The 25157-nt window shown below is 38.3% G+C and overlaps 2 protein-coding genes across 4 annotated transcripts in view; one reads left to right on the top strand and one right to left on the bottom strand.

Annotated features, from left to right (window-relative positions):
- The first annotated feature begins 6224 nt into the window (after positions 1-6224).
- Positions 6225-18216, top strand: TRIM59 (tripartite motif containing 59). 3 transcript variants are annotated; one of them, XR_005019689.1, is made up of 4 exons: positions 6225-7255; positions 8219-8289; positions 11697-11729; positions 12384-14994. XR_005019689.1 is itself a non-coding variant. In XM_036850321.1 (4 exons), the coding sequence occupies exon 4, from the start codon at positions 15028-15030 to the stop codon at positions 16234-16236; it is 1209 nt and encodes a 402-aa protein (XP_036706216.1). In that variant the 5' UTR covers positions 6226-7255; positions 8219-8289; positions 11697-11729; positions 15025-15027; the 3' UTR covers positions 16237-18216. The 3 variants fall into 3 exon arrangements, 2 of the variants coding, with proteins under 2 accessions (XP_036706216.1, XP_036706217.1); XM_036850321.1 differs by lacking the exon at positions 12384-14994 and adding an exon at positions 15025-18216 and having other exon boundaries at positions 6226-7255; XM_036850322.1 differs by lacking the exons at positions 8219-8289; positions 12384-14994 and adding an exon at positions 15025-18216 and having other exon boundaries at positions 6226-7255.
- Positions 18217-18759: 543 nt separating this feature from the next.
- SMC4 (structural maintenance of chromosomes 4) overlaps positions 18760-25157 on the bottom strand; it is a 34181-nt gene continuing 27783 nt past the window's right edge. Inside the window, exons 18-24 of the mRNA XM_036850320.1 lie at positions 23916-24105; positions 22653-22797; positions 22201-22374; positions 21587-21769; positions 21221-21453; positions 20507-20690; positions 18760-20025 (exon numbers count right to left, since the gene is read on the bottom strand). Coding sequence (XP_036706215.1) covers positions 19873-20025; positions 20507-20690; positions 21221-21453; positions 21587-21769; positions 22201-22374; positions 22653-22797; positions 23916-24105 — 1262 coding nt within the window. The 3' untranslated portion in view covers positions 18760-19872. The remainder of the gene's footprint in view (positions 20026-20506; positions 20691-21220; positions 21454-21586; positions 21770-22200; positions 22375-22652; positions 22798-23915; positions 24106-25157) is intronic.

Raw genomic sequence — 25157 nt, 5'->3', positions numbered from 1 at the left:
GCCAGAATTGCTAGTAGGGAAAGAACGTTTTTTTTTTTTTTTTTTATAAATTTATTTATTTATTTTTGGCTGTGTTGGGTCTTCGTTTCTGTGCGAGGGCTTTCTCTAGTTGCGGTGAGCGGGGGCCACTCTTCATCGTGGTGCGCGGGCCTCTCACTATCGCGGCCTCTCTTGTTGGGGAGCACAGGCTCCAGACGCACAGGCTCAGTAGTTGTGGCTCACGGGCCCAGTTGCTCCGTGGCATGTGGGATCTTCCCAGACCAGGGCTCGAACCCGTGTCCCCTGCATTGGCAGGCAGATTCTCAACCACTGCGCCACCAGGGAAGCCCCGGGAAAGAACGTTTTATTCATTTTAGGGAAAATAACTTGACCCTGTGAGTAGGGAAGTCAGAAGCTTATTAATAAGAAATGGCTAACCTGCTCTACATGGGAACGTGAATAGACTGTATTGCTGCTGGGAGAGGGCAATCAGAAGGGCCCGTGAAATGAGGGAGGCAATGGTGAACAGTGGCCGTCTGCTTAAGCTGTCACAAGCTGGGACCCATCTCTGCCAACACTGTCCCACATAACAAACATCTTTTTGTTTAAGAGTAATAGATCTCCAATTGTTCATGACAGGCAGTGGAGATTGGGACTTTTGTTTTCGACGCAATATAATTGGTAATTTGAATAAGAACATATCAGCTCCAGAGCAACTTTAATTCTGTTCTTCAGTGGTTCCTTTAAAATGTACTCCATGGGGAAAGTTCTTCCCCTGATCCTGCATGACTATGCCAGGAGGCTTGACTTTTCTGGTCACTGCTGGGGAACACAACAAAGCCCTGAGGCTCCTTCCAATTGCAAAATACAGTCTCATTTCAGAAATTAGTCCCACTGTCTAAGCTTCTAACTTCACTTGAAACTGCAGCTACTCCCTCACTCTCAGCCAGGGAGGTAAGGTCAGCTACAGAAGGGTTGCTGACTCCTGGGGAAGGTACAAGGTTGGCTCATTTCTGAATTGCTTCCTCCCCTCCCCCCCATCCCAACTACTTCAGTCTCTCCTGTCTCTAGTCCCTCCTGCATTGGGGCAGAAGGTGGAGAAGAAAGTTCTCACTTGACTGATGCTCTGGGAGCCTGGAGGGCCTTCCCTGGGCCTGGGTGATATTCGAAGCTGATTCTCTTCTCCTGAGGCTCTTTGTGCACTTTGGGGTTCTTTCACAGGTTCTCTGGAGTCTATCCTTGGGGACGTCTCACCTGAGTTTGCTTGGGCTGGTGGATATGCTCCCCTCGGTTCCTTGTTCACTCTTTCTGCAGCCTGTAGGAGGGCTGGGACACTTTCAGGGTTTCTCCACTGAAGCTTGCTTTCCCCTCTAGTTGGTTCATTTGGGCAGGGCCTTAGGGAAACCCACACTGCTCATGTGATCCTTGGGGAGCACTCATGCTTCCCCAGCGCCCACCAGCTTGGGGGATGCAGGCCAGTCCCCATGCAGCAGCAATTCTCCTTCTTTCTGGGTGTCACCTCTTAGACTTCCCAGGTGTTTTTAGTGTTTAGTAGATGCACTCAGTCCCTCCAACACAGGGTAGACATAGCCGAGCCCTTCTCTCCAGGCTTGAGGTGAGGGGCAGACACTAGGGGAGGGACGCGGGAATGAAAGTGCCCCCCACAAGCCTTTCCAAAGGGAGTCTTCCTCACAAACCCTCTCTGCAACCCTGCACACCTTCCCTGAAGGTGAGAGGGAGGTAAAGACTCCGAGCCCCCGTATTCCATAACTTCCCCAGAGTGGTCTGCCTCATGGTTCACTTCAGTGTTTGATATATTGTATCTTGAAGCTGCAACTGAAATGTCTAATACAAAAGCTATCTGAGGAAAAGTAATTTATTTGGCCTAGAGAGGAGGAAATTGGTCCAGTTCTAAGATTTGGACATAATACCGTGCATATAGCAGTTGGCCACAAATAGATAGAATTATGTAGCTTTCATAGCTATGTGAAGCTTAGTCTAGCTGTGAGAAAAAAAAAAAAAAGTTTTTCCTGGCCCTGAGATCTCAGAGAAATTTGTCACAGAGACATACTGATAATTATTATTATCATGATTCTTCGACAGATGAAAAACATTATTAACCACACAATGACATATATTAGTCATTCTCTGGTCACGTGAAGTGGCCTTTGGATAGGGCATCAGGGAGTTTAAGTGGGGCCTTGAATCTGCGATGCACTTGCTGTGTTACCTTGAGCGAGAGGCCCCTCTCCTTTGGGTGCCTCTACGTTCATCCTGCTGAAAATGAGGAGGTGATCTCTGGGATTCACTCTCTATCTAGTTTTCTGTGAGTCTGTGAAGCCCTGAACACTGTATTAAGTGACAACTACAACCCTCGGAGGTCTCATTAGGAACGTACCGTGGGTTAAATGGTGGATCCCCCCAAAGGTATGTCCACATCTTAGCCCCCGGAACCTGTGAACGTGACCTTATTGGCAAAGGGTCTTTGCAGATGTAGTTAAGAATCTTGGAGAAAAAAAAAAGATCTTGAAATGAGATAATTCTGGACTACCCCGGTTGACACCAAATCCAATGACAAGTGTCTTTATATGAGACAGAAAAGGAGAAGGCCACGTGAAGCAGAGGCTGAGATTGGAGTTATGCAGCCAGAGCTGATCTGGAAGATCAGGCAAGGAAGATCTTAAGTTATTCAGCCAAGGAAGATCTTGAGTTATTCAGCCAGAGCTGAAAGAGATGAGGACAGATTTTTATCTGGGGCGTTCAGTGGGAGTGTAACTGTTAACAACTTGATTTTAGACTTTGGTCTCCAAAACTGCAAGAGAATAAATTTCTGGTTTCAATTCACCAAATTTGTGTTGATTTCTTACAGCAACCCTAAGAAAGCAATACAGAAGGTGTGGAAGAAAATGAAAGCATACAGCCCGGCTAGAAGAGCACCTGCTTTGGGATCAGAGAACCACGCTGCATAGCCCTGAGGGAGCAATTTCAACTTGCTGGCATTTAATTCCCTCCTTTGTAAAATTAGGATAAAAATAGAGACACTTTTTTTTATACTTCATTTAAAAGTTTAAAAAATAGTAACATTTATAGAATGGTTGTGAGGATTGAGATAGTGAGTTACTTAGTACAGTGCTTGGTTCATAGTAAATGATTAATAAAGGTTAGCCATTGTATTTAAGGTTATTGCATATGTGAGATGACAATCTCTTCCTCTTTTGAATGCTGTCTCTAAAACTTGCTTGGTGTTTACTCATATATTGCTAGAAAAATCTCAAAAATGAGACAGGCTACAAGAAAAATCACACCATATGCTTCTGTCTCCAAATCTGCCTAAATGTTAAAAAAAGGGCGAATTCTGGTTATTATGAATGTTAAGAGCATCCTCAAAAAGGAAAAAAAAGGCACTATATATTGTCATACACATAAACTATTTCAGGGCCTTATCGCACACATGTATTCAGCATTTGCCCTCTGAATATACAGGATGACATGTACGTTGTTGTGTGCCAAGTAAGAGGGACTTGGTAACTAGAAAGACCCTAATCTTTCTCCTTTAAAAGAGTATGGGGCAGTGTCTCAGCAGAGGATTTAAACAACACAGGTGTTTTATTCCCCTGGCTCCAAAACTTAAAAGTTGAATGTTTCTTTCTTTCTTTTTTTGTGTTGAAGTGTAGTTGATTGACAATGCTGTGCCCATCTCTGCTGTACAGCAAAGTGACTCAGTTATACACATATAGACATTCTTTTTTAATATTCTTTTCTATTGTGGTTTATCACAGGATATTGAATGTAGTTCCCTGTGCTATTCATTAGGACCTTGTTGTTTATCCATTCTAAATGCAATAGTTTGCATCTGCTAATCCCAAACTCCAAGTCCATCCCTCTCCCTCCCCCCTCCCCCTTGGCAACTACAAGTCTGTTCTCTGTGTCTATGAGTCTGTTTCTGTTTTGTAGATAGGTTCATTTGTGCCATATTTTAGATTCCACGTATAGGTGATATCATATGGTATTTGTCTTTCTCTTTCTGACTTACTTCACTTAGTATGATAATCTTTTGTTGCATCCATGTTGCTGAAAATGGCATTATTTTGTTCTTTTTATGGCTGAGTAGTATTCCATTGTATATATGTACCACACCTTCTTTATCCATTCATCTGTCAATGGACATTTGTTTCCATGTTTTGGCTATTGTAAATAGTGCTGCTATGAACATAGGGGTGCATGTATCTTTTTGAATTATAGTTTTGTCCAGGTATATTCTCAGGAGTGGGATTGCTGGGTCATATGGTAATTCTATTTTTAGTTTTCTGAGGAACCTCCATACTGTTCTCCATAGTGGCTGCACCAACTTACATTCCCACCAACAGTGTAGGAGGGTTCCCTTTTCTACACACCCTCTCCAGCATTTATTGTTTTTTTTAAAATTAATTAATTTTTTTATTAATTTTGGCTGCGTTGGGTTTTCGTTGCTGCGTGTGGGCTTTCTCTAGTTGCGGTCAGCAGGGGCCACTCCTCGTTGCAGTGCGTGGGCTTCTCATTGTGGTGGCCTCCTCTGTTGTGAAGCATGGGCTCTAGGGTGCGCGGGCTTCAGTAGTTGTGGCTCGCGGGCTCCAGAGTGCAGGCTCAGCAGCTGTGGCGCACGGGCTTAGTTGCTCCGCGGCATGTGAGATCTTCAGTAGCTATTAAAACCCCAAATCAGAAAGTGTTTTAGCTTGCCTACGGGGCACCTCTCTGTGACTGAGGCCTCCTGTTTTGGCTCTTGAGACAGAAGTAGAGAGTCTGACCTAAGCACCAAAGTTTGTCATAAAATTCATGTTTTATTGCCTCCTCTTTGTATCACCTGTTAATAACTACAAAAAATTTCTCATCTTTTATCCTTTTCCTATATTCCATCAAAAGGAGATTGGTGCAAGTATATAGGCAGAGACCCAAAGCAGCTCATCTTTCTCCCTCCTCACTTTTTTTTGGGTAGCTGAGCGCCTTAGCACCTTAGATTTTTAAGCTTATGGATTTTAAGCATGTACTGCTACACCTGAGTGTCACTCTTGTCTAGTCTTTCCAGGCCAGCATTATCTTCTGGAGAGTGCATGAAACACAGCCCACAAACCCACGTATGCCAAGAGTTGACTGTTATTGCTGAGGCTGCCGTTGTTTCTGTAGGCTTCTGTAGCTCTCTGCCACTTCCTGGTCATGCTGGGTTATAGAAATCTTTGGTAGAGGTGGGACTCCACGGGCCTCTAAGCCAGTCTCCCTGTAGGAACAGATGTAGCCCTTCCTTTTAGGTGTCATAGCTTCCCTCCACTAGGTCCGATTAATCTCTATTTGGGGGCTTCTCTCTTTTTACTTCTCCCAAACATTCAGCCTCTTCCCTTCAATGTTATTTATCTCAGTGGATTGAGGGGATTGAGGCTTTTTGGAAAACAAATGCCAGTTAAGTCTAGTGAAAGGTACTTCTGCTTTCTTGCTACATACATAACTCTTTAGGTAAGGAAGTGCAGAGGGAAAAACACAGGTGGGAAAAATTATAGCTCAAAGCATTATTCAGCAATATTCATGCATTCTAGAGGCAATTACACTTAAAATTAAAAAAAATATTAAGACTTTATCTTATTTTTAGAGAAATTTTAGGTTCACAGCAAAATTGAGGGGAAGGTACAGAGATTTCCCATATATTTCCTGCCCTACTCCCCATGCATAGTCTCCCACATTACCAACATCCTCCACTAGAGTGATACCTTTGTTACAAGTGATGCATCTACATGGACACATCATAATCACTCAAAGTCCATTGTTAACATCAGCCTTATACTTTTTTTAAAAAAGAATATTTTTATAGAAGTATACTGCATTTATTGCTATGGAAAGATTCATAACATATTGTTTTGACAGCAAGTTAAAAAACTGTTTATCAGGATGACTACAATGTTTAAATAGAAAACCTATGTGCATAATAAAATCTAAATGGATATATGCCACCGTGTAACAGTGGATATCTTGGATATCACTGGAACCCACACATCATAAGCAAACTCTTCAGCAGCTGAATTGGTGAAGACATCTGAGATTGACTCAGGACTCACTTATATTACTTTTATTCTGTTTAATATTTTTCTGTAATTTACTATATAAGAAACTAAGACCTGAAAGTACTGGCAATACACAGTATACAGAGGCTCATAGCTTTATTTAGCACAGCTGTAAATGACTTCTAACTACATTTTAGAGAGGGAAGCTGTGATGAGTGTCTTGCCACACAGCTGGATAAAGTTTCTGAAGAAAAAGAAACTGCGAAGGGACTACTGAACTGTTTGCTTTCTAATTCTAAGGGTTAAGAAGGTGAAATAGGGACTTGGAGGAGAAATTGAATTGGAAGTCAGGACTTCTTTGCAACAGTCATTGCCAGGCAATAATTTCATGACGTGGAAAGAGGGGGCAGAGGTGGGAGGAAGAATAGGGAGAGACAGAGGGAGATAGTCCTAAATGAGTCCTAAGGTCCCAACAGCCCACAGAGATAGCTCTCCTTAAGTACAAGAGAATTCTCAATAATCAGAAGCCGTCTCCTCCTATGCTGAACCAATTACTCTGCTGGGTTTATGTCTCCAGATGCCGTAAACAAAAGGAAACCCGGGCTTAGGGGAGGACGGCGCTTGCCCACTGGGGTGCGTGTGCGCTCAGGAAGCCTCAGGGAACCTATTAAGTCACAATGCAAGATGCTGCACTTTAAAGTCTAGAATCAGGACGTGCCGGCTTGGCTCCAGGTTAAAAAAAAAAAAAAATAGCCCTATGAATCCTTTTTGTAAATATCGTCTGCCTCCGCCAGGCCCCGCCTTTCGCGGGACGCCATCCCGCGGCCCCAAGAGGGACTCCAGGCCAGGGTCACGGCTGCCAGAAGCGCCCCTGCACACTGAAGCGCCCGCTGCGGCGCGCCTCCGGAGCTCCGGAGCGGCAGCTCGCGCCTAGTGCGCAGGCACAGAAAGCTCGGCGCGGGCCTCGTGCCAAGTGCTAGCGATCACGCCCCCGCCTCGGCCCCAGGGGTCGGCGGTTTACTTTCGAACAGCGGCCCCGCGCTCTTCCTATTGGCTGATGTTACGCAGTTGAAGGTTGCCGGGAGACCGCGCCTGCGTCTTGAGGCTCTCAAGCCCCGCCTCATCTGGGAACCCGAAGGCCCTCAGGGCGGAGGAGGGAGGGCGGGAATCCGAGCAGTTCTCAGCGTCAGCCCGCAGGCTGTGGAGCTCTGTTTCTGCTGGTGGAGTTGGCTGGTTTTCCCGTCCCCACGGTGAGTTTATAAGGAGCTTCTCTTCGGTCCGAGAAGGCGGCTCTGGGTCACTCTTCTTTCCCTGTAGCGCAGGCTGGTGTACTGCATGTGTTTGGGGCTTGGTGATGGAGAGGGCTGGCTTGGGTCCCGCGTCTTGGGTCCCTCTTGTCCCAGGTGGAGAGTTTGGGGGACCTCGTTTTCCTCCCGCCAATTAAGAACTGCATTTCCCTGAGGGAGAAGGCCCTCTGTGGTGGGGAGGCGGAGAGGAGCTGGACTCCGCCGAGCCGGGCGGCCTCGCGGCGGCTCGGAAAAGAGGGCGCCGAGGCGCGCTGGGAGAGAGGCCCGGGAGGATTTGTCGTAAACCTTCGGGAAGGGGAAGGGCAAGGGCACTGCTTTTTCCAGCCCCTTCTCTGGGAGGCGTTCTCATTGGACTTAACCGCGTAGGTGTAGTTATGCCCATTTTACAGATGTGAAACGTAAGTTCTGAGAGGCACTAGGTAAAACTGACCCAGGGTCTCTCAACATTTAAATGGCAGAATTGAGAGATGAACAGACGTATTAATGGGTATAACCTAAATCAGGATTTATAATTTTAAGCTGGCAAAATATTTCACTCTCATGGGTGCTTCTTGTCTTCCAGTTAACTTTCAGCAGTCTAAAATGACCGTGAATGTTTGCTCCGTCATCACCATTGTTGGCTAATATTTTCAAGAGCTCATAAGAGACTTGACGCTATAAAAAGAGGTCCTTTGTGGCAATTTATTTGGTCACAGACTTGTTGGGATTTTCAAGGTACAGGTGATACCTCTCCTGCTGCACCACAGCTGTTGATATTTGTCGCTACTTTTAAAAAAACACAGTGACGCTTAGGGAAGGTAAACGTCAAAGACAGTGAAATTACCACCATTCCTTATGATATCGTACTTAACATACGTTTTGAGAATATAAGTCTAGAACATTAAGATAAAATTATTTTTATTTTAGAATAAAAATAAAAGAATCTGAAAAAGTTGAAGATACATATTCAGTCTCCAAACCAGAAGGTCAACAAAGTGGTAAGTTCTGGGAGATTAAGTAAATACCAAAGAAATTTTCAGTAAATTTTTACTGTGTGTATGATTTAAAATGTAAGGGGAAAGTTTTAAATCTTTTGAAAAAAGGTGTGTATGTTGGTGGTGTATAAAATTCAAACCATATAGAAGGATCATAAAGTGGAAAGTAAACAACTCCCTTATCTGACCTATATTTTAAAGTTAGTCACTGTTAACTCTTGTTTACCTTTCTAGAAATCTTACAAGGATTTGTGCATCTTAATACAGACACACACATTTAACACATACAGATCTGCAAGTTGAATTTATTAAGTTATCTGGATACCTTTTTACCATGTATTTTCATATTGATCTGCATTCCATTTTAATGACCAAGTAGCTATCCTTTAAAGTAAGGTACCATAGTTTATTCTGGCAAGACGAAATTTTGGTTTTAGGTGATGTTAGTTTTGTTTTGTTTTTTAAAATAAATTTATTTATTTATTTATTTTTTGGCTGCACTGGGTCTTCATTGCTGCGTGCGGGCTTTTCTCTAGTTGCGTCGAGCAGGGGCTACTCTTCGTTGCAGTGTGGGCTTCTAACGGCGGTGGCTCCTCTTGTTGCGGAGCACGGGCCCTAGGCGGGCGGGCTTCAGTAGTTATGCCATGCAGGCTCAGTAGTTGTGGCTCGCAGGCTCTAGAGCTCAGGCTCAATAATTGTGGCGCATGAGCTTAGTTGCTCCACGGCATGTGGAATCTTCCTGGACCAGGGCTCGAACCCGTGTCTCCTGCATGGGCAGGCGGATTCTCAACCTCTGCACCACCAGGGAAGCCCAGTGATGTTAGTTTTAACATTGCTTTTCAGCAAACATATTGCTGAATTTTTCCCGCCAAATATATATATTTTTTTCACTTTCAAAAATATAAAAAAAAAGCAAAGAAAATCTTAACTGCTTGTATCAGTTCCTGGTTAAATTGCATTAATAGTTTCTTTCTTAGTTTGGGGAAACAGGTTGATGTCAAAATGCAGGAAAACAGTGCAAATGGGCAGAGTTAAAATCAGATCTGACCGTAGGATTTTTTTTGAAAGAGTTAGGTGATCATTATTTTTGTACATTTATATGTACAAAAGTATTTTTAAAATCTCGCCCCATATTTAGAGATGGCACAAATGTAGTATTTCTAAAGTAAGTCATGAATTGCATAAAATGTGCTTTTTATCCGTTAGGGCCACAAAGATGTGAGACCCAGCCTGGGAAGTGGCACCTCTTGAATTTTCCCAGACTTATGATAGCTGACTCACTCTAAGTCCTAGAGCAAGTCATCTAACTATAATGTGGCAAATTTCTCTTCAGAGGGTGTAAAATGTAATGAATGTTTTATAGCCATTCATGTTTAGAGATGAAAGGCAATAATGCATTAGGGAATTAGAACTTGAGAAACAGTTTACACAGGAGAATGGGTAATGATATTGTTGGTACTGCGCAGTTCTGCATCATCTGCTATCAGTGCCGACCACCCATAATACGCTGGTTAGACATTACGGAGGCTCCGTAGGGAGTCGGCCCTCTGGAGAAAGACTGCATAAAAAGTTTAGAAATTCAGTAATGTGTTTGTTTTTGACGCTTAAGCTCAAGAAATTTGTGAAATAATTTATATGTAGATGATTTAGCTTCAGGTTTATTTCTGAAAAGATTTCTTTTTTACATTCATATTTCTTGATGACTTTTAAAAGGGAAGCAGGAAATCTTGAACTAAGTTATCAATTTGTACGTGGGCTTTTAGTACCCACTGGAGGAAAGTAACATTTTACAGGGGTTATTTTAATTTAATTTTTTTGTTTTTTAAAATTATAGATTAATATAAATCAATTCTAAAATTAATTTGACGGGAAAGGCTGGTTAATAGGCAAGACACTTAAATATTTTTAAAGTTTTTTTATTGTTTTGAAACATACATAAAATTTACCATTTTAACCATTTTTAAGTGTGTAGTCAGTGGCATTAAGTGCATTCCACATTGTTGTGCAACCATCACCATCTATCTTCAGAACTTTTTCATGTTTCCAAAGTGAAACTGTGCACTCATTAAACAATAACTCTCCAACGCCCCCTGTAGCCCCTGGCTTGTTTATTTAAAAAGGCAGCTCTTGGGTTTATCAACTCTAACAATTTTCTGTATTCTAATTCATGGTTTTCTTCATGCATTAGAATTGTTTTCTTCTGCTTTTCCTAGGTTCATTTTCTTTTCTCTCTTTTTTTAAATATAAATCCTTTTTATACTACTTCTTTTGTTTGTTAATGAAAGTATATGGCTTCAGCTCTGCCCTATAGAACTTTTTTTAACCCTGTAGATTTTGCTAAAGAGTGTTTTTATTATTTCACATGGATAAATTACATCTTGGCTGGGTAGAGAATTCTTAGGTCATATCCTTTTCTTCCAGATCCTTGTGGATATTGATTGCTACATGTCTTTTAGCATTCCTAGTTGCTTTGGAGATGTTCTGGTTATCTACTGCTGTGTAACGAACGTCTGATGGTTTGGATGGCTGCGTGTCCAAGATGGCTTTTTCACTCACATGTCTGGCACCTCATTGCTTCTCCTTTTGGCCTCTCTCATCAGCAGAGTAGCCTAGACTATTCACATAGCAAAGAGGCAGCAATCTGCTAGGCTAGCTAAGGGCTATACCCAGAACTGTCATAGTGTCACTTGTACTGTATCAGATTGGTCAGAGCAGTCACATGTCCTGTCCAGATCTTTTTTTTTTTTTTTTAACTATTTATTTATTTATTTGGCTGCATGGGGTCTTAGTTGTGGCACGCGGGATCTTCGTGGCGGCATGTGGGCTTCTCTCTAGTTGTGGCGCACAGGCTCCAGAGCACACGGGCTTAGTTGCCCCGCAGCATGTGGGATCTTAGTTCCCTGACCAGGGATCAAATCCGCCTCCTGTGCATTGGAAGGCGGATTCTTAACCACTGGACCACCAGGGAAGCCCCAAGCCCAGATCTTTTTGAGGGGAGAATAGATTTCATCTCTTGATAGGAGAATACCAGCAAAGTCACATCACAGAACATGTGGGAGTTAATTGTTGTGGCCATCTTTGGAAATATAGTCTCCCAGAGAATTCTGAGACCATTATGTTTTTTGTTTTCCTTTTTTGGGTATCTTACTTTTCTTCCTGGATGCATGTGGGATTGTCTTTATTTCTTTATTTAAAATTTTAATATTTTTAATTGTATGTTAATAGTTGAAAGTAAAACAGAACTTAGGCTTATAATGAAAAACAGCAGCCTCCTGCCCTCACTCTCCCCACTTTTGATTCCTGCTCTCCAGAAGCAGTCACTTCATTGCTTTTAAATATTTCTTTTGGTATTGCTTCTCTATTCATAAATAATTTGCTTTTAATGTGATTTCTTGACTTTTCACTTTTAGGCATGTATTGACTTCTTATAAGAGAAGATTAAGGTAAGTTCTTAAACTTCGTTTCCTTCCCTTATTCCCTCCTCCCAACATAATTTTGTCAGTTTCTTAGTTTGGGCTGTTATAACAAAAATACCATAGACTAGGTGGCTTAAACAACAGTCATTTATTTTTTTGCAGTTTTGGAGGGTGGGAAGTCCAGGATCAGGATGCTGGCAAAGTTGGGTTCTGGCGAAAGCTTTCTTCCTGCTTTGCAGAGGGCCATCTTCCTGCTGTGTCTTCACGTGGCCGAGAGCAGAGAAAGAGAGGCAGCAAGCCCTGTATCTCTTCCTATAAGGGCCTAATCTCTTTCATGAGGGCTCTACTCTGATGACCTAGTTACCTCCCAAAGGCTCTACCTCATTAATACCATCACATTAAGGGTTACGATTTCAACTTACGAGTTTGGGGAGACACATTCAATCCTTAACAGTCATGCTTTTTGGTAAAATCCATATTTAATATTTAAAATATTATAACTAATAGGACAATTGAGCTATATAGTGTGCTGTAGTATTTCCTCTTTTCATGATTCCATCACTTTTCCCTAAATTTAGTTTTCTCATTACCTCTCAATATGTTCAGACACGTGAAATGTTCTGTCAGTTCCATTTATTTACTTAAAGGCATTCCTTCTGGATTTCTGTCTTCTTCCTCCAGACTACTATTTCTCTAGGCTTGCTGCACAGTTATCCAGGACTTCATTTCATAGTTATCCTGGTGAGAATTATTGTTTTTTTCTTCCTGCAGCAGCTTCTTTAGAAAGGGTGGGTGATGGGTGGTTCAGTTTTGAGACCTCTTGTGTTAAACTATCTTTAGACTACCTTCAAAATTTAGTTACTTTGGCTATAGAATTTTAGGTTGGAAGCCATGTTTTCCCGAGAATATTGAAGAATTGCTTCATTGTCTTCTAGTTTCCAGTGTTGTTACATACACACAGCATAGCTAAATCCAAGATGTTCATACCAGAAAATATTCATAGGAAAAATTTTTTGCTCCTTTATTCCCCCTCAGGAGTCTAGGCTGGTTATGGAAAATTTCTGATGCATAAAATTTCATACTAGTTTCTGTAAGAACTAGCCCCTAAGCATGATAGCCACTTTTATCTTCTGTTTCTCAGGCAGCAACCAGAGTTTGAAAGTTCCTGGCCTTACATAGTTATTTTCAACCAGGCTTACTTCTATTAGCCAGTTCTGACTTACAAATTTGTTGCCTAAAATCAGTTTTTCATAAATCAGCTAGAAGAGGGTAGTCTTAGATTTGATTTGTGTATCTTCACGTTATCTACACGTTTCTGATTAAATTTTGTTAAAAATTTTATGTGCTATGGAAGTAACTTTTGAGACCAGGATATTTGCTTCCACTTTATGTAGGTTTAAGAGATGATATTTTCTTTACAATATTGTTATTGAATATCCTCATTCTAAAGAAAGTTGAGCTTTTGGGTCCTTAAATGAGTTCCCAGGGAAAATGATTTCTAACTTTTTGACAAATATAGGACTTTGGGGGGAAAGGTTGGGTTCTGTTTTAGGGTTGATCTTTGGTACTTACATTAAATAACTCTAATATTAAATCTAAATTGAATATATGTTCAATGCTCAAATTTTATTCCTTTGCAAAGTGCTATTCTATTTATTCCTTCATTATGAATTCTGACATCACTGAAATAAACTGAGAAACGTTTGTTTTTCTTGGGTGGTTTTTCTATTTCAGAGCTCTCTGTAGGTAAAGGGTAGTCATAAAGGCTTCCCAACATGTAGGCACTTAAATTTATCTGCAGTGAATGTCATCTTCTGTTGTCCAGTTACTTTTGTTTCCTGGAATGCCTCACAGTTCAGGCTTATTAGTCTCTCACATCTTGGCTCACTACGGTTCTTAATATTGTCAGTCTGAATGGAGTATTTTCTATTTTCTGATGGACTCTTGATAAAAGCTTTTCCTAAGCAGAGATTTTGCTATTTGAAAAAAAAAACCCAAAAAACTAAGGTCTGACATTTTATTAGCATTGGTCTCTTAAGGGCAGTGTTTATTCAACCAACATTGAGTGAATGCCTATTGTGTGCCAAGTTCTGTGCTTAGACACAATTCCTGCCTTATTGCAGGCTTATATTCTAATGTATTGAAAAATGTTACAAAATTCTTTGTTTTTTTGACTGCGCCACGCAGCTTGTGGGATCTTAGTTCCCTGACCAGGCATCGAACCCAGGCCCCGGTAGTGAAAGTGCTGAGTCCTAACCACTGGACCTGCAGGAATTCCGACAAAATTCTTTTAAATAAAATCCATCTAAGTGCTTGCTATAAAGTAGAAGTGCAGTGTTCAGTGAGATTAGGGGACCTAATCTGGGGGAGGAGATGGGACTCAGGTTGAGACTTGAAGAATGAATGAGTTTGGTTTTGCAAATGGTGAAGAAGATGAGGCGCATAAGAGCTATAAAAAGTCTTAAGAGGTTTTTGTTTCTTAAAAGTACAATTAGTTACTTGTAGATACTTCTAACAGTTTTTATAGAGGAGGATTTGGTAAGCTTTAGATTTTGCATGAATGGCACTTGGAAGGCTTGTTGGAAATATCAGTAATAGCTTGCCAAGACGTCAAGTTACTTGTGTCAGAGAGGGTCTCTGAACTGTTGCTGGCTTTCTTTCATGAAGGAAAGATGACTAATGATGTTCTTTACCACTAATGAATGCTCTAGTGGTCTGTAATTCATAATTACCACAATCAACACTTCATCTTTCAAACTTTTTTATCACAAGGACTAATTCAGAAATATTACTCCCTTCCAAATCTTCAAATTAACATTACTTGAGACTCTTACACTGTGCTGATTCAGGGCTTTAAGCATACATACTAATATTCCAATTCAAGAAGCTTGAAATTTATAGAGCAGTTAGAAATTTAATAACTTACTTTAGAAACTATGGTTGAGCCAACTGGGAGTGTGAATTGAAGAATGTAATTTTGCTAAGAATTAACTTTTTATTTCATAGAAATATTTATACACAAATTATGAATAGGTAAGACTAGTTTTGATTTTAGCATCTTAGAATGTAAAAAGTTGCACAGACTAGTTATAATCATTAAATAGACTTCAACAGAACACACCAAAGTAAATAAGCTCTTAAAGGTAATCAATTATTCAGTGTTAGGAATTGCATTATATAGAAAGCTAATTTTAAAAATCTTACTCTTTTAAATGACAAGTACAGTATATTAACAATTTGGAGGTTAACACCTAAAACTTTATATAATATGTGCATGTGTCTTTGTTATATGTAGAATTAAAATACTTTTTTCTCTTGACAGGAAATGCACAATTTTGAGGATGAGTTAACATGTCCCATTTGTTACAGTATTTTTGAAGATCCTCGTGTACTACCATGCTCTCATACATTTTGTAGAAATTGCTTGGAAAATGTTCTACAGGCATCTGGTAACTTTTATATATGGAGACCTTTACGCATTCCACTCAAGTGCCCTAACTGCAGAAGTATTATTGAAATCGCTCCAACTGGTATTGAATCTTTACCTGTTAATTTTGCGTTAAGGGCTATTATTGAAAAGTACCAGCAAGAAGACCATCCAGATATTGTCACCTGCCCTGAACATTACAGGCAGCCATTAAATGTTTACTGTCTCCTGGATAAAAAATTAGTTTGTGGTCATTGCCTTACCATAGGTCAACATCATGGTCATCCTATAGATGACCTTCAAAGTGCCTATATGAAAGAAAAGGACACGCCTGAAAAACTGCTTGAACAGTTAACTGACACACACTGGACAGATCTTACTTGTCTTATTGAAAAGCTGGAAGAACAAAAATCTCATTCGGAGAAAATGGTCCAAGATGATAAGGAAGTTGTTCTCCAGTACTTTAAGGAGCTTAGTGATACATTAGAACAGAAAAAAAATTTTTTCCTAACTGCTCTTTGTGATGTTGGCAATCTGATTAATCTAGAATATACTCCACAAATTGAAAGAATGAAAGAAATAAGAGAGCAGCAGCTTGAATTAGTGACACTGACAACATCTTTACAAGAAGAGCCTCCACTTAAATTTCTTGAAAAAGTTGATGATGTCCGCCAACGTGTGCAGGTCTTGAAACAAAGACCACTCCCTGAGGTCCCACCTGTTGAAATTCATCCTCGAGTAAGCCAAGTACTGAAAGAAGAATGGAGCAGAACAGAAATTGGACAAATAAAGAAACTTCTCATTCCTGAAATGAAAATTTCTTCAAAAAGGATGCCATGTTCCTGGCCTGATAAGGAGGAAAAAGAAGTTGAATTTTTTAAGATTCTGAACATTGTTATAGTTACACTAATTTCAGTGATGCTGACGCTGATCCTCTTTTTTAACCAACACATAATGACCTTTTTAAATGAAATCACTTCAATATGTTTTTCTGAAGCCTCTCTAGCTGTTTACCAAAGTTTATATAAGAATGTGCATGATTTAAAGAATATAATATGTCACACGTTATATTTACTGAAGGAATTCATGTGGAAAATAATTTGTTGAAAATTCAAATCTGAATTGTTTAAGTAGGCTTATTCTGTACAGCAGTCTAATGACCATTGCTAAATGGAGCAATAGGGGTAGCATGGGTAAATAAAATAGCAAGCTAAAGTTTATTAGAGTTGCAACAAATATAAATAATCCCTTTCATGCTTCTGTTGAATAGAAAATGTGTCATCAAAAGTTAGAAATGAGACGGAATGTCTCTCATTTTCTGAAAACCGGAACAAAATCTAATAATTACTTGATTTTGAGTATTATCCCATTTTTATTGGTTTGAGAGGTTGACTTAATATCACTGTGATATTTAAATATTCTTGTACCAATATTATCTCTTAGCATTATATACTGCAGTGATTGGCTCTGCAGTTCTTTGTGTATACGTAGCTTTTAATTAAAAGATGGCAAAATCCCGAAAGGTAATAAGCTTGACACTTGAATGGACAAATAAGGATGGTGAGAAGAGGTTTTAAATTCAAGTAGCAAAGTCTCATAGTGAGAGTGGATTGCTTACATTAAAAATGTGTTTGATCAAATGTACCTGATCCACACACATTAATGTGTTTTAGGTAGATTTAAGAGCTCTAAAATGTTTATATCAGCATTCACTCCTAATAAAACTATTGCTTTGGGAAATCTAAAGTGCCATTAGGGACCAAACAGTAACATTCCCTAGTACTTATTATTCTGTGGTTTGTGTAAATTTATTTTAGGATTGTATTTAACTTTTGTGTAGTTTTAGTCATGTCAGTGAAATCAGTTCTTGGCTAAAAACTCTAAAACAAACATGTTACTAGAATGGACTATTATTGATATATCCCACCCTCATCATATTTGAATGGCATCATGTTAACTGTTATGTCTAAAATTGTCTTAAATTTTCTGTTGAACTTTCTCGTATGCTAATGCCAAAGTACCAATAATTCGATCTTATTTTCTGGAATTGTGTTATAAATGGAGGCTACTTAGTTATTAAGTCAAATCCCTTTGATTTAGTTTCCTTTTTATTAACAGGGACTGAACCGTGGTGCTTGTGGTAGGACTCTTAGCCCTTTTGTCCTTGTAACCCTAAGTACAAGCTCACTCACTTTCCAGAAATTCCAAGTTGGCTGTAGCTCTTGGATCACATATTTAGGAGCCTTACTTAGTTCACAGATTTTTCCAGGTCAGATTAGGTCCTATAGCTGTGACTGTACTCAGGGCACTAGTTCTAAAATACTCCTTATGTCTTATCTGCTGAGAACAAGTCTGAACACTAAGATGGCTGGCTGTATTGTCAATTTATGATCAGAATCATAATATCAGAATCAGAATAGCACAACTACCTGTTGTGTGGGCAAAGAACATCTGGAGGAGGTATATATTCAGCTTACCAACTAACTTTAGACTGAAGTTGCATCGACTTGATTAAAGTAATAGTTACAACACAAAAATGCCACATACATACTTTTTGGAATACATATAAATATTAGTAAGCACTGAAATGTTAGGTATTATGTGTCAAAAATGTAATCTCATATTTCTCGTGTGTATTAATCCTTTTTGTAGATTAGGAAACAGACACAAAAGTAAATTGCCCAAGGCCATGTATCTAGTATATGAGAGACTCCATGTATTCTTTCCAGAGTTCACCTGTCGTGCTACCTTTAAAGGATTTAAGCCAAGATTTTTTAATTAAATTAGGGTTTCTAATATATGTCTATGAATCACAGCTAAAAACTGAAGCATTTTAAGTTTGACCTTAATATTTTTTGTAACTTGACAGTTTTTAGTAGAACTTTACTGCTGGATAAATTTTATGTAGTGTGCATGAATATTGTCAAATATACAAATAACTGAGTCTTATACATGCTCATCTCCTTTCTGTATTTTTATCAGGAGGATGAGACTAAAATTTAAAGTATGTATTCCTGAAATATTTCTAAGTTTTTATGTATAACAAACAACAAAAGTATATATTTTAATAAACTCATTTTGATATAAGCATTGAGTGGCTTAATAGGGCAGTCAAACTCAGGAGTGGTTGCTTTGGAATTTTCATATGGGCTACGGGCATTATCTATCAATCATCTATCTACTTTAACTCTTTAAAAGTTAGTACTGGGCTTCCCTGGTGGTGCAGTGGTTAAGAATCCGCCTGCCAATGCAGGGGACAGCAGTTCGAGCCCTGGTCCGGGAAGATCCCACATGCCGCGGAGCAACTAAGCCCGTGCTCCACAACTGCTGAGCCTGCGCTCTAGAGCCCGTGTGCCACAATTACTGAAGCCCACGCGCCTAAAGCCCGTGCTCCGCAACAAGAGAAGCCACCGCAATGAGAAGCCTGCGCACCACAACAAAGAGTAGCCCCTGCTCTCAGCAACTAGAGAAAACCCACGTGCAGCAGCGGAGACCCAATGCAGCCAAAAATTAAATAAATGGATAAAATAAATTTTAAAAAAAGTACTAAGCTTTACTACTCCATTGGTTATTAAAATATAAAAATATTAAATTCCATTCACCTCTGTTCTCACCAATGAAAAAGCCCTTGATTATGTTGATACTTTTTTCTAGTTACTTTTCCCTTGTATAATCTTGATTTAAAATAAATGACCATACTTGAATTATAGATCTTGCTTTATTTAAGTCCATGCTAATGTATTTACACTTTAACGGTTATATTATGATACAGACTGTCTTTGTTGGGTTTTAGTACCTAAACAATACCGCACTGAACAACATGGTAATTTTTAATTTTAATTCCTCAGGATCAATATTCTAGAAACTGAATAGCTAGGGCAGACTTTTGATTCAATACCAAAATTTCTTCTGATAACCAAGTGGTTGCTGGCTTACTTCCAGTAGCATTATAATATTCTTGGGCTAACATAGTGTAACACAACAACAAAAAACCCTTGACAACTTGATGGGCAAACAGCACTCCATCTTAATTGCCATTTATACTAAGGAAATTAGTCCTTATACACTTTATTCTTTTTCTGAAGTGGGTATTTTTCCTTTTCAACTAATGAGATATCCAAGTTATTTCAGACATATTTGCTGACCCTTTTGCAAGTGTTCTAAACAGTCAAGCATATCAAGTTTTAGAAAAGAATACAATATTTAAATTCTCATCCTTATAATTCAGGATGACGGTTTAAAAAAAAAATGTTCCTAGTATTTGGGTAATAAATAGTGACTATCTAAATTACTAAGTGGAATACCTTAAAATTTTACTATAGTAGCAGTTGATAGGCTTCTCCAGCATACGTCAAAGGTCCATGAGAGTATGCTATGTCTTGATTAACATGATCTAGTTTAGAACTGTACTGTTCATAGAGTAACATACTTTTAACTCGGCAGGTAGCAGTTTGGGGCTAAGGGTAAGTCACCTGACCCCCCCCAGGCATCTTATTTTCTCCACAGTCTGCTGCTTACAAAGTTGTCAGTTTCTTACAATCTCCTAGAAGCAGGTATAGAGAATATTTTTTAGACTTGTAACATGTCTCTTAAGTAACAGCATAAAATAGAAACTAGTTATATGATCCAGTTTAAGAATATGTATTTTATATAATTTATAACCCTTTACAAATAGAAAGTCAGTAAATACAGTACACTGAATCTGTGGTGATTCAATCTGAGAAATCTTCAGTATAAACAAGTTTAGCAAAGTCCTTTAGATGCAATTTCTTTTGGGTTTACTGCAACACTTTTTGTTATATTGTATGTCTTGTAAATTCCAATAAGTCTATCTGAAATCTCAAACATATTATTTCGAAGAGAAATTATTATGAACTGGGCATTTTTTGTTTGTTCCTAAAGAGAAAGAAAGAATAAATTAGAAAAATTATACATATATTGTAAATATATAAATCATATAATAAACATCTAAGCTTTACTTCCCTGAAATATTTCTTGACAGTAAATTCAACATGACATTGATAATTAACATGAACAAGAATGACATCATGGATAATTCATGAAACAGTATTTGGGTTTGAGAAGAATTTGGGTATTTGGAAGGATGGTTGCCTAGAATTCTTCTAGTAGGAAAATGGTATAGAAAAAAAATTACTAGCTGTGTTTCTGCTACTAATTTACATTATCCATTTATATTACACTTTTCCAAAATGGAACTATTTGGCTCAAATAAAGGATGTGGTCTCCTTTAATACCATGGGATGTGGGATTAGAGAACAGGGAAAAAGCTCAAAAGAAATAAGTCAAAGAATTTCATCTGTAATGTTTAGGGAACCCATAAAATTTTCAGAATGAAAAGCTCTAAATGATTACTTACATATATATAAAATGCAACAATGGAAACATTTTTGAAATCAAGGGCTGCATCAATCTCATCCATGAAATACAGGGGAGTGGGTTTGTAGTGGTGAAGAGCGAATACTAAAGCCAATGAACTAAGTGTTTTCTCTCCTCCTGAAAGGTTGAAGATCTTCTTCCAACTTTTCTTAGGTGGTCGGACACTGAAATAATTAAGAAAATCTCATTAGTCAAATTACTTGTAAAGCTAAATTAAGACTTCGTGATTCCTTTCCCATAACTGGCTTCTACCACCTTCCTTGGGAATCTCTAATTTCCTTTTCACAAATATAAACTTCTGAGGAGTTCTTTTATAAACATGTTATTGGAGGATGGACACATAGGAACACCTGACAAAAATTTAAGATTTAAACAGCAAGCCAGTAAGTAATTCTTGGTATTTCCCCCGTTTCCAATGCACTTTTTGCTTTGCAATTTTAAAATCCATATGTTAGATTGAAATGGCTTGAAAATTAAAAGATGAACTAGACAAATATTCTGTAAAATCAAGTATTTACTGTTTGCCTAGAATTTATGCTATAAACTAATATCTAGGCCAACTAGTATTTATGAAATAAAACAAGTTGTACATCTAACCTTCACATCCCACCCCTAAAAAAGTACTGAGTTTGGAGAATATGTAGAGAGATATAACAGAAGAATCCGAAACTCAGTATACAGCATAATTACAAACCTGAACATGATTCCTTCAGAGAAAGGATCCAAGCTGTCTACAAGCTCCAGCTCAGCATCACCTCCCAAAGTAAGCATTTGGTAATTTTCCTTTAATTTATTTGTTATTATATAAAAACCTGCCATGAATTCATTAAGCCTTTGTTTCCGAAGATCTTCATATGCCTGTCTAAAATTATCTCTTTCATAAGTAATTTTGTCCAATTCTGCTACCCGTTGTAAATATAATTCTTCCTATGAAAAGAATGAGAAAAACATCAATTCAGTTATACATTTGAGATGAGAAATAACACTGCTAATTATATAAAATAAAGGCCACAATTTAGGCTAAGGTCTAGAGACTTCCTATTACACAGTTTATTTGTACCTTCTTTTTATACTCTGCAATGGCACCAAGGTTTGGTTTCATTTCATGACACTGGGCTTCCAGAAGTGCAATTTGATTTGTTATAGAATCTGGGTTCTTGATTGCTTCAAGATTTTCTGGGCTTAGAAGTGGAATCTCTTCAACAGGATTATCTTCTATGGGATGCAATGATATTTTTGAAATCTAAAAGTTTAAGTTAGATCAGTGTTAGAAAAGGCATAGTATTATAATTCATTGTTAAACCTCACAAATTAATATGACAAACTGCCTATCAAAACGACGTATACTAAGGAGTGGTAACTAATTTGTGTATCAACTATTTTTCAAAGGACTTCAAGAAAAATAGTTGTAGTGTTCAAGGTGTTCATGTAGCCATTTGTTAAATCTCCGTTATCAGCCCTGGGGTGAAAATGTTGACTAATTCTGACCATTATGCATATTTTTCTGTATATAATAACTCCTATATACTGTTCATTTTGTCCCCTATAAACCTGAGAAGTGATTATACACCATGAAATTAAGAATCACAACATACCTCAAAAACAAAAAAACCCTAACCTTTTTTCATAAAGGATATCTTAAAGTTACATTTAACTAAACATAACAATTCTCACCTCTTTTTGCCAGTATTTTATTTTAGAATTATGTTCACCAATATGACCATCTACTTGTTCAAGTTTCAACTTAATACTAAGTGCATCTTTTTGAAGAGCATGTTCATTTTCCTGAATTACTTTAAGTTCTTGAAGTAGGTTACGGTGTTCTTTCTGGATATCTGGTAAGGACTCCTAAAAACCAAGAAGAAATGCTACAGATGTGATCTTCTCAAACAGAACGGGATTTTCACATTACAAAGATGAAGAAGCAAGCAATCTCTCCCCATGCCCCTTCCACTTTAAATGAAAATGTTTTTATTTACAGAAAAGTTACAATACAGTACTCATTTTTATTGTACAGATGAAAGTTAATATAAGTTTAACTTACTGAGTGCTTACTAGGCCAGGTATTGATTATCTATAAATCTTAATTGCTTGAAATACCATCCTCTCCCCTCTCCATGTCTTACCTCTGCAGCATTTGTATTCTTTACGACCTCTGTTGCTCTGTCTTCAAGACTTTTTAGCTCTGCTGTTAAGTCATCTACTTCTTTCTCAGTATCTTTTATTTCTTTCTCTGTGCGAAAGACAGAGTCTTGTGCTTTTTTAAGATTTCTAAACAAGCAAAATCATATATTAAAAATATGGTAATGTGTGATTTGTTATTCTGCTTCTGAAAACCTACCAAAGAACTTTTCATGACATTAATGTAACATTTTTTTCTATCATAGCTTTTAAAATTTATGATTTACTAAAATCCTTGAATTGGCTTTTTATGTTTATACATACACTTGTGGGATATTGTATATTTTATTAAACTCTCAGCATAAATTAATAAAACTTCCTTATATAAGCTTTTAGACTTAGACTATGAAGCAAAATTGTCCACTGGATTATTATATTCTTGTCATTTTCTTGTCAGGTTGGAGATTCTTAAATCTTTACACCCATGAAGCTATACCATCAAGTAAATAAATACGCCCTGGTTCAAGTCAGGGCAAACAAGCGTTTTTGGCAGGGTGGAGCGGGGAGGAAACGGGACACATGACAACACACACACACAACTATTTTTTCCCTTAATAAAGTTACTTCTATTTTGACTGATAACTGTGTTTAGGCAAAACATATGGCTTATTAGCACCTTATCTTTGAACAAAAGACATTGTAATAACGGAATAACCAGATAATCAATATGTGACTGTTATAATTTTAAGACAAAAGAAACAGCTGTTTACATTTCAACATTTTTATACATACTTAATTATTTTAGAAATACTTTAATACTCTGAAAATTAATTTAAAAACAAGATCTATGTTACGAACGTATTAAAAACTTTTTGGGACAATGGAATAATCTAGTTAATTAAAAATTTAAGTTATTAAAACAATTTTGCTAAGAAATCTCAACCTTCTTATTCTCCTAAAACCTGGATCTATTTCAATGAATCACCCTCTACTCCTTTAAGCCAGAGAAATGAAACTCTGACTTCTTTGTCCTCACAACTTGGGAATTATATAACCACATTTTGCCAAAGCATACCCGTCTATGTTTTTAAAAACTAGTCATATGATGTTTATTATAGGTGTTCACCTATCAAACTCCTATTAGGTAACAACATGTCAGAAGGGCTTAATATTAATAAGTAACAGTAACAGAAACATTTAATGGACATTAAGTTTAAATACTAATGGGATGAAGGGAAGAGGAAGACAGGGTAGTATGCATACTCTACCTGTCAGCAGTCTTGATTGCTACTTGGGCTTTAGTAATAGCAGAAGCACATTCATCTAACTGTTTGTTTATTTTATCAAGTTTGTCTTGTTGGGCCTTGAGTTTATGGTTATTGATTTCTACAATAATATTGTGTAACCTTTTAACCTCAGCTTCCACTTTACCAGCTCTCTCAGCCACACTGTTATACTCTGGAAAAAAAAAAGTGAAATTAATTTGTGTTTCTGCGCTAATGAGCATCACTTGTTAGATGTAAATTTCTTCAGTCAATATGACTTAACCTGATGCATGCCCAAGAAATTTTAGACATTTAAGGAAAAGTACCTCAAAAAAAAAAACAACAAAAAACCCCCAAACACAAAACCAGAATGCCCTATGTCAAAACAAATGGTATATAACAACACATGGTTAAATTCTCTGGCTCAGCTGTGAACATAACCCACTTATCTCTTACTGGCTTCATGCCCTGAAGCTCTTTTCAAAAGTTTTTAGGGTACTTTATTGACTATTGGTCTCATAATGATTTTTACCCTTAGATAGACTATGTGCCTGACTACTGCCCGGGGGGGGAAGAAAATTGTGGTTGTTTTATTCTGCTAACCTAGAGTTCTCCTCCATATGTTAAAACAAAAAAAAAAGTGGGGGGGATAGGATGAAGTGGCACTCTTCTCTGTGGCCCAGAAAGTTGTGACACTTCCTAGAGTCCCTTGTACCTAGGGTTCAGACATAATTAAGTCGATTCAATCAAAAAAAAATTCACACAATTTGGATGGCAAAACTGATGAATTGAGTTCCGCTGGCAGTCATGGAAAAGTCTGAATTTTCTTGGTGGTGTTAGAGGCTCTGGTGTCCTGTCAAAAGCTTTGTGAATATTGACAGGCAATGGCATTAACTTTGACGGTGTAGATTATAGTAGGTACAATGTTCTTCTGTTGTTGGCAGTTGTAGTGTCATCTTCCCAATTTGGTATTTATTTATTTATTTGGCTGTGCCAGGTCTTTAGTTACAGTATGCAAACTCTTAGTTGCGGCATGTGGATCTAGTTCCCTGACCAGGGATCGAACACAGGCCCCCTGCACTGGGAGCGTGGAGTCTTAGCCACTGGACCACCAGGGAAGTCCCTCATCTTCCCAATTTGAGAGATGACTTTCCAGTTGTAGAAGAGGCAGTATAGTTCCTTTCATGGTTCTACAGAGTAGCTCTGGAAATTATTCTTGATGTTCAACCTAGAATTTCTTAAGCC

The sequence above is a fragment of the Balaenoptera musculus genome, chromosome 4 (assembly GCF_009873245.2).
Source record: "Balaenoptera musculus isolate JJ_BM4_2016_0621 chromosome 4, mBalMus1.pri.v3, whole genome shotgun sequence".
NCBI classification, from domain to species: domain Eukaryota; kingdom Metazoa; phylum Chordata; class Mammalia; order Artiodactyla; family Balaenopteridae; genus Balaenoptera; species Balaenoptera musculus.
The sequence above is the reverse complement of the archived record's forward strand: the minus strand, read 5'-3'. Positions and strand labels throughout refer to the sequence as shown.

Excerpts from the sequence above, each read along its gene's own strand:
- TRIM59 (XM_036850322.1), top strand. The coding sequence starts at position 15,028 with ATGCACAATTTTGAGGATGAGTTAACATGTCCCATTTGTTACAGTATT.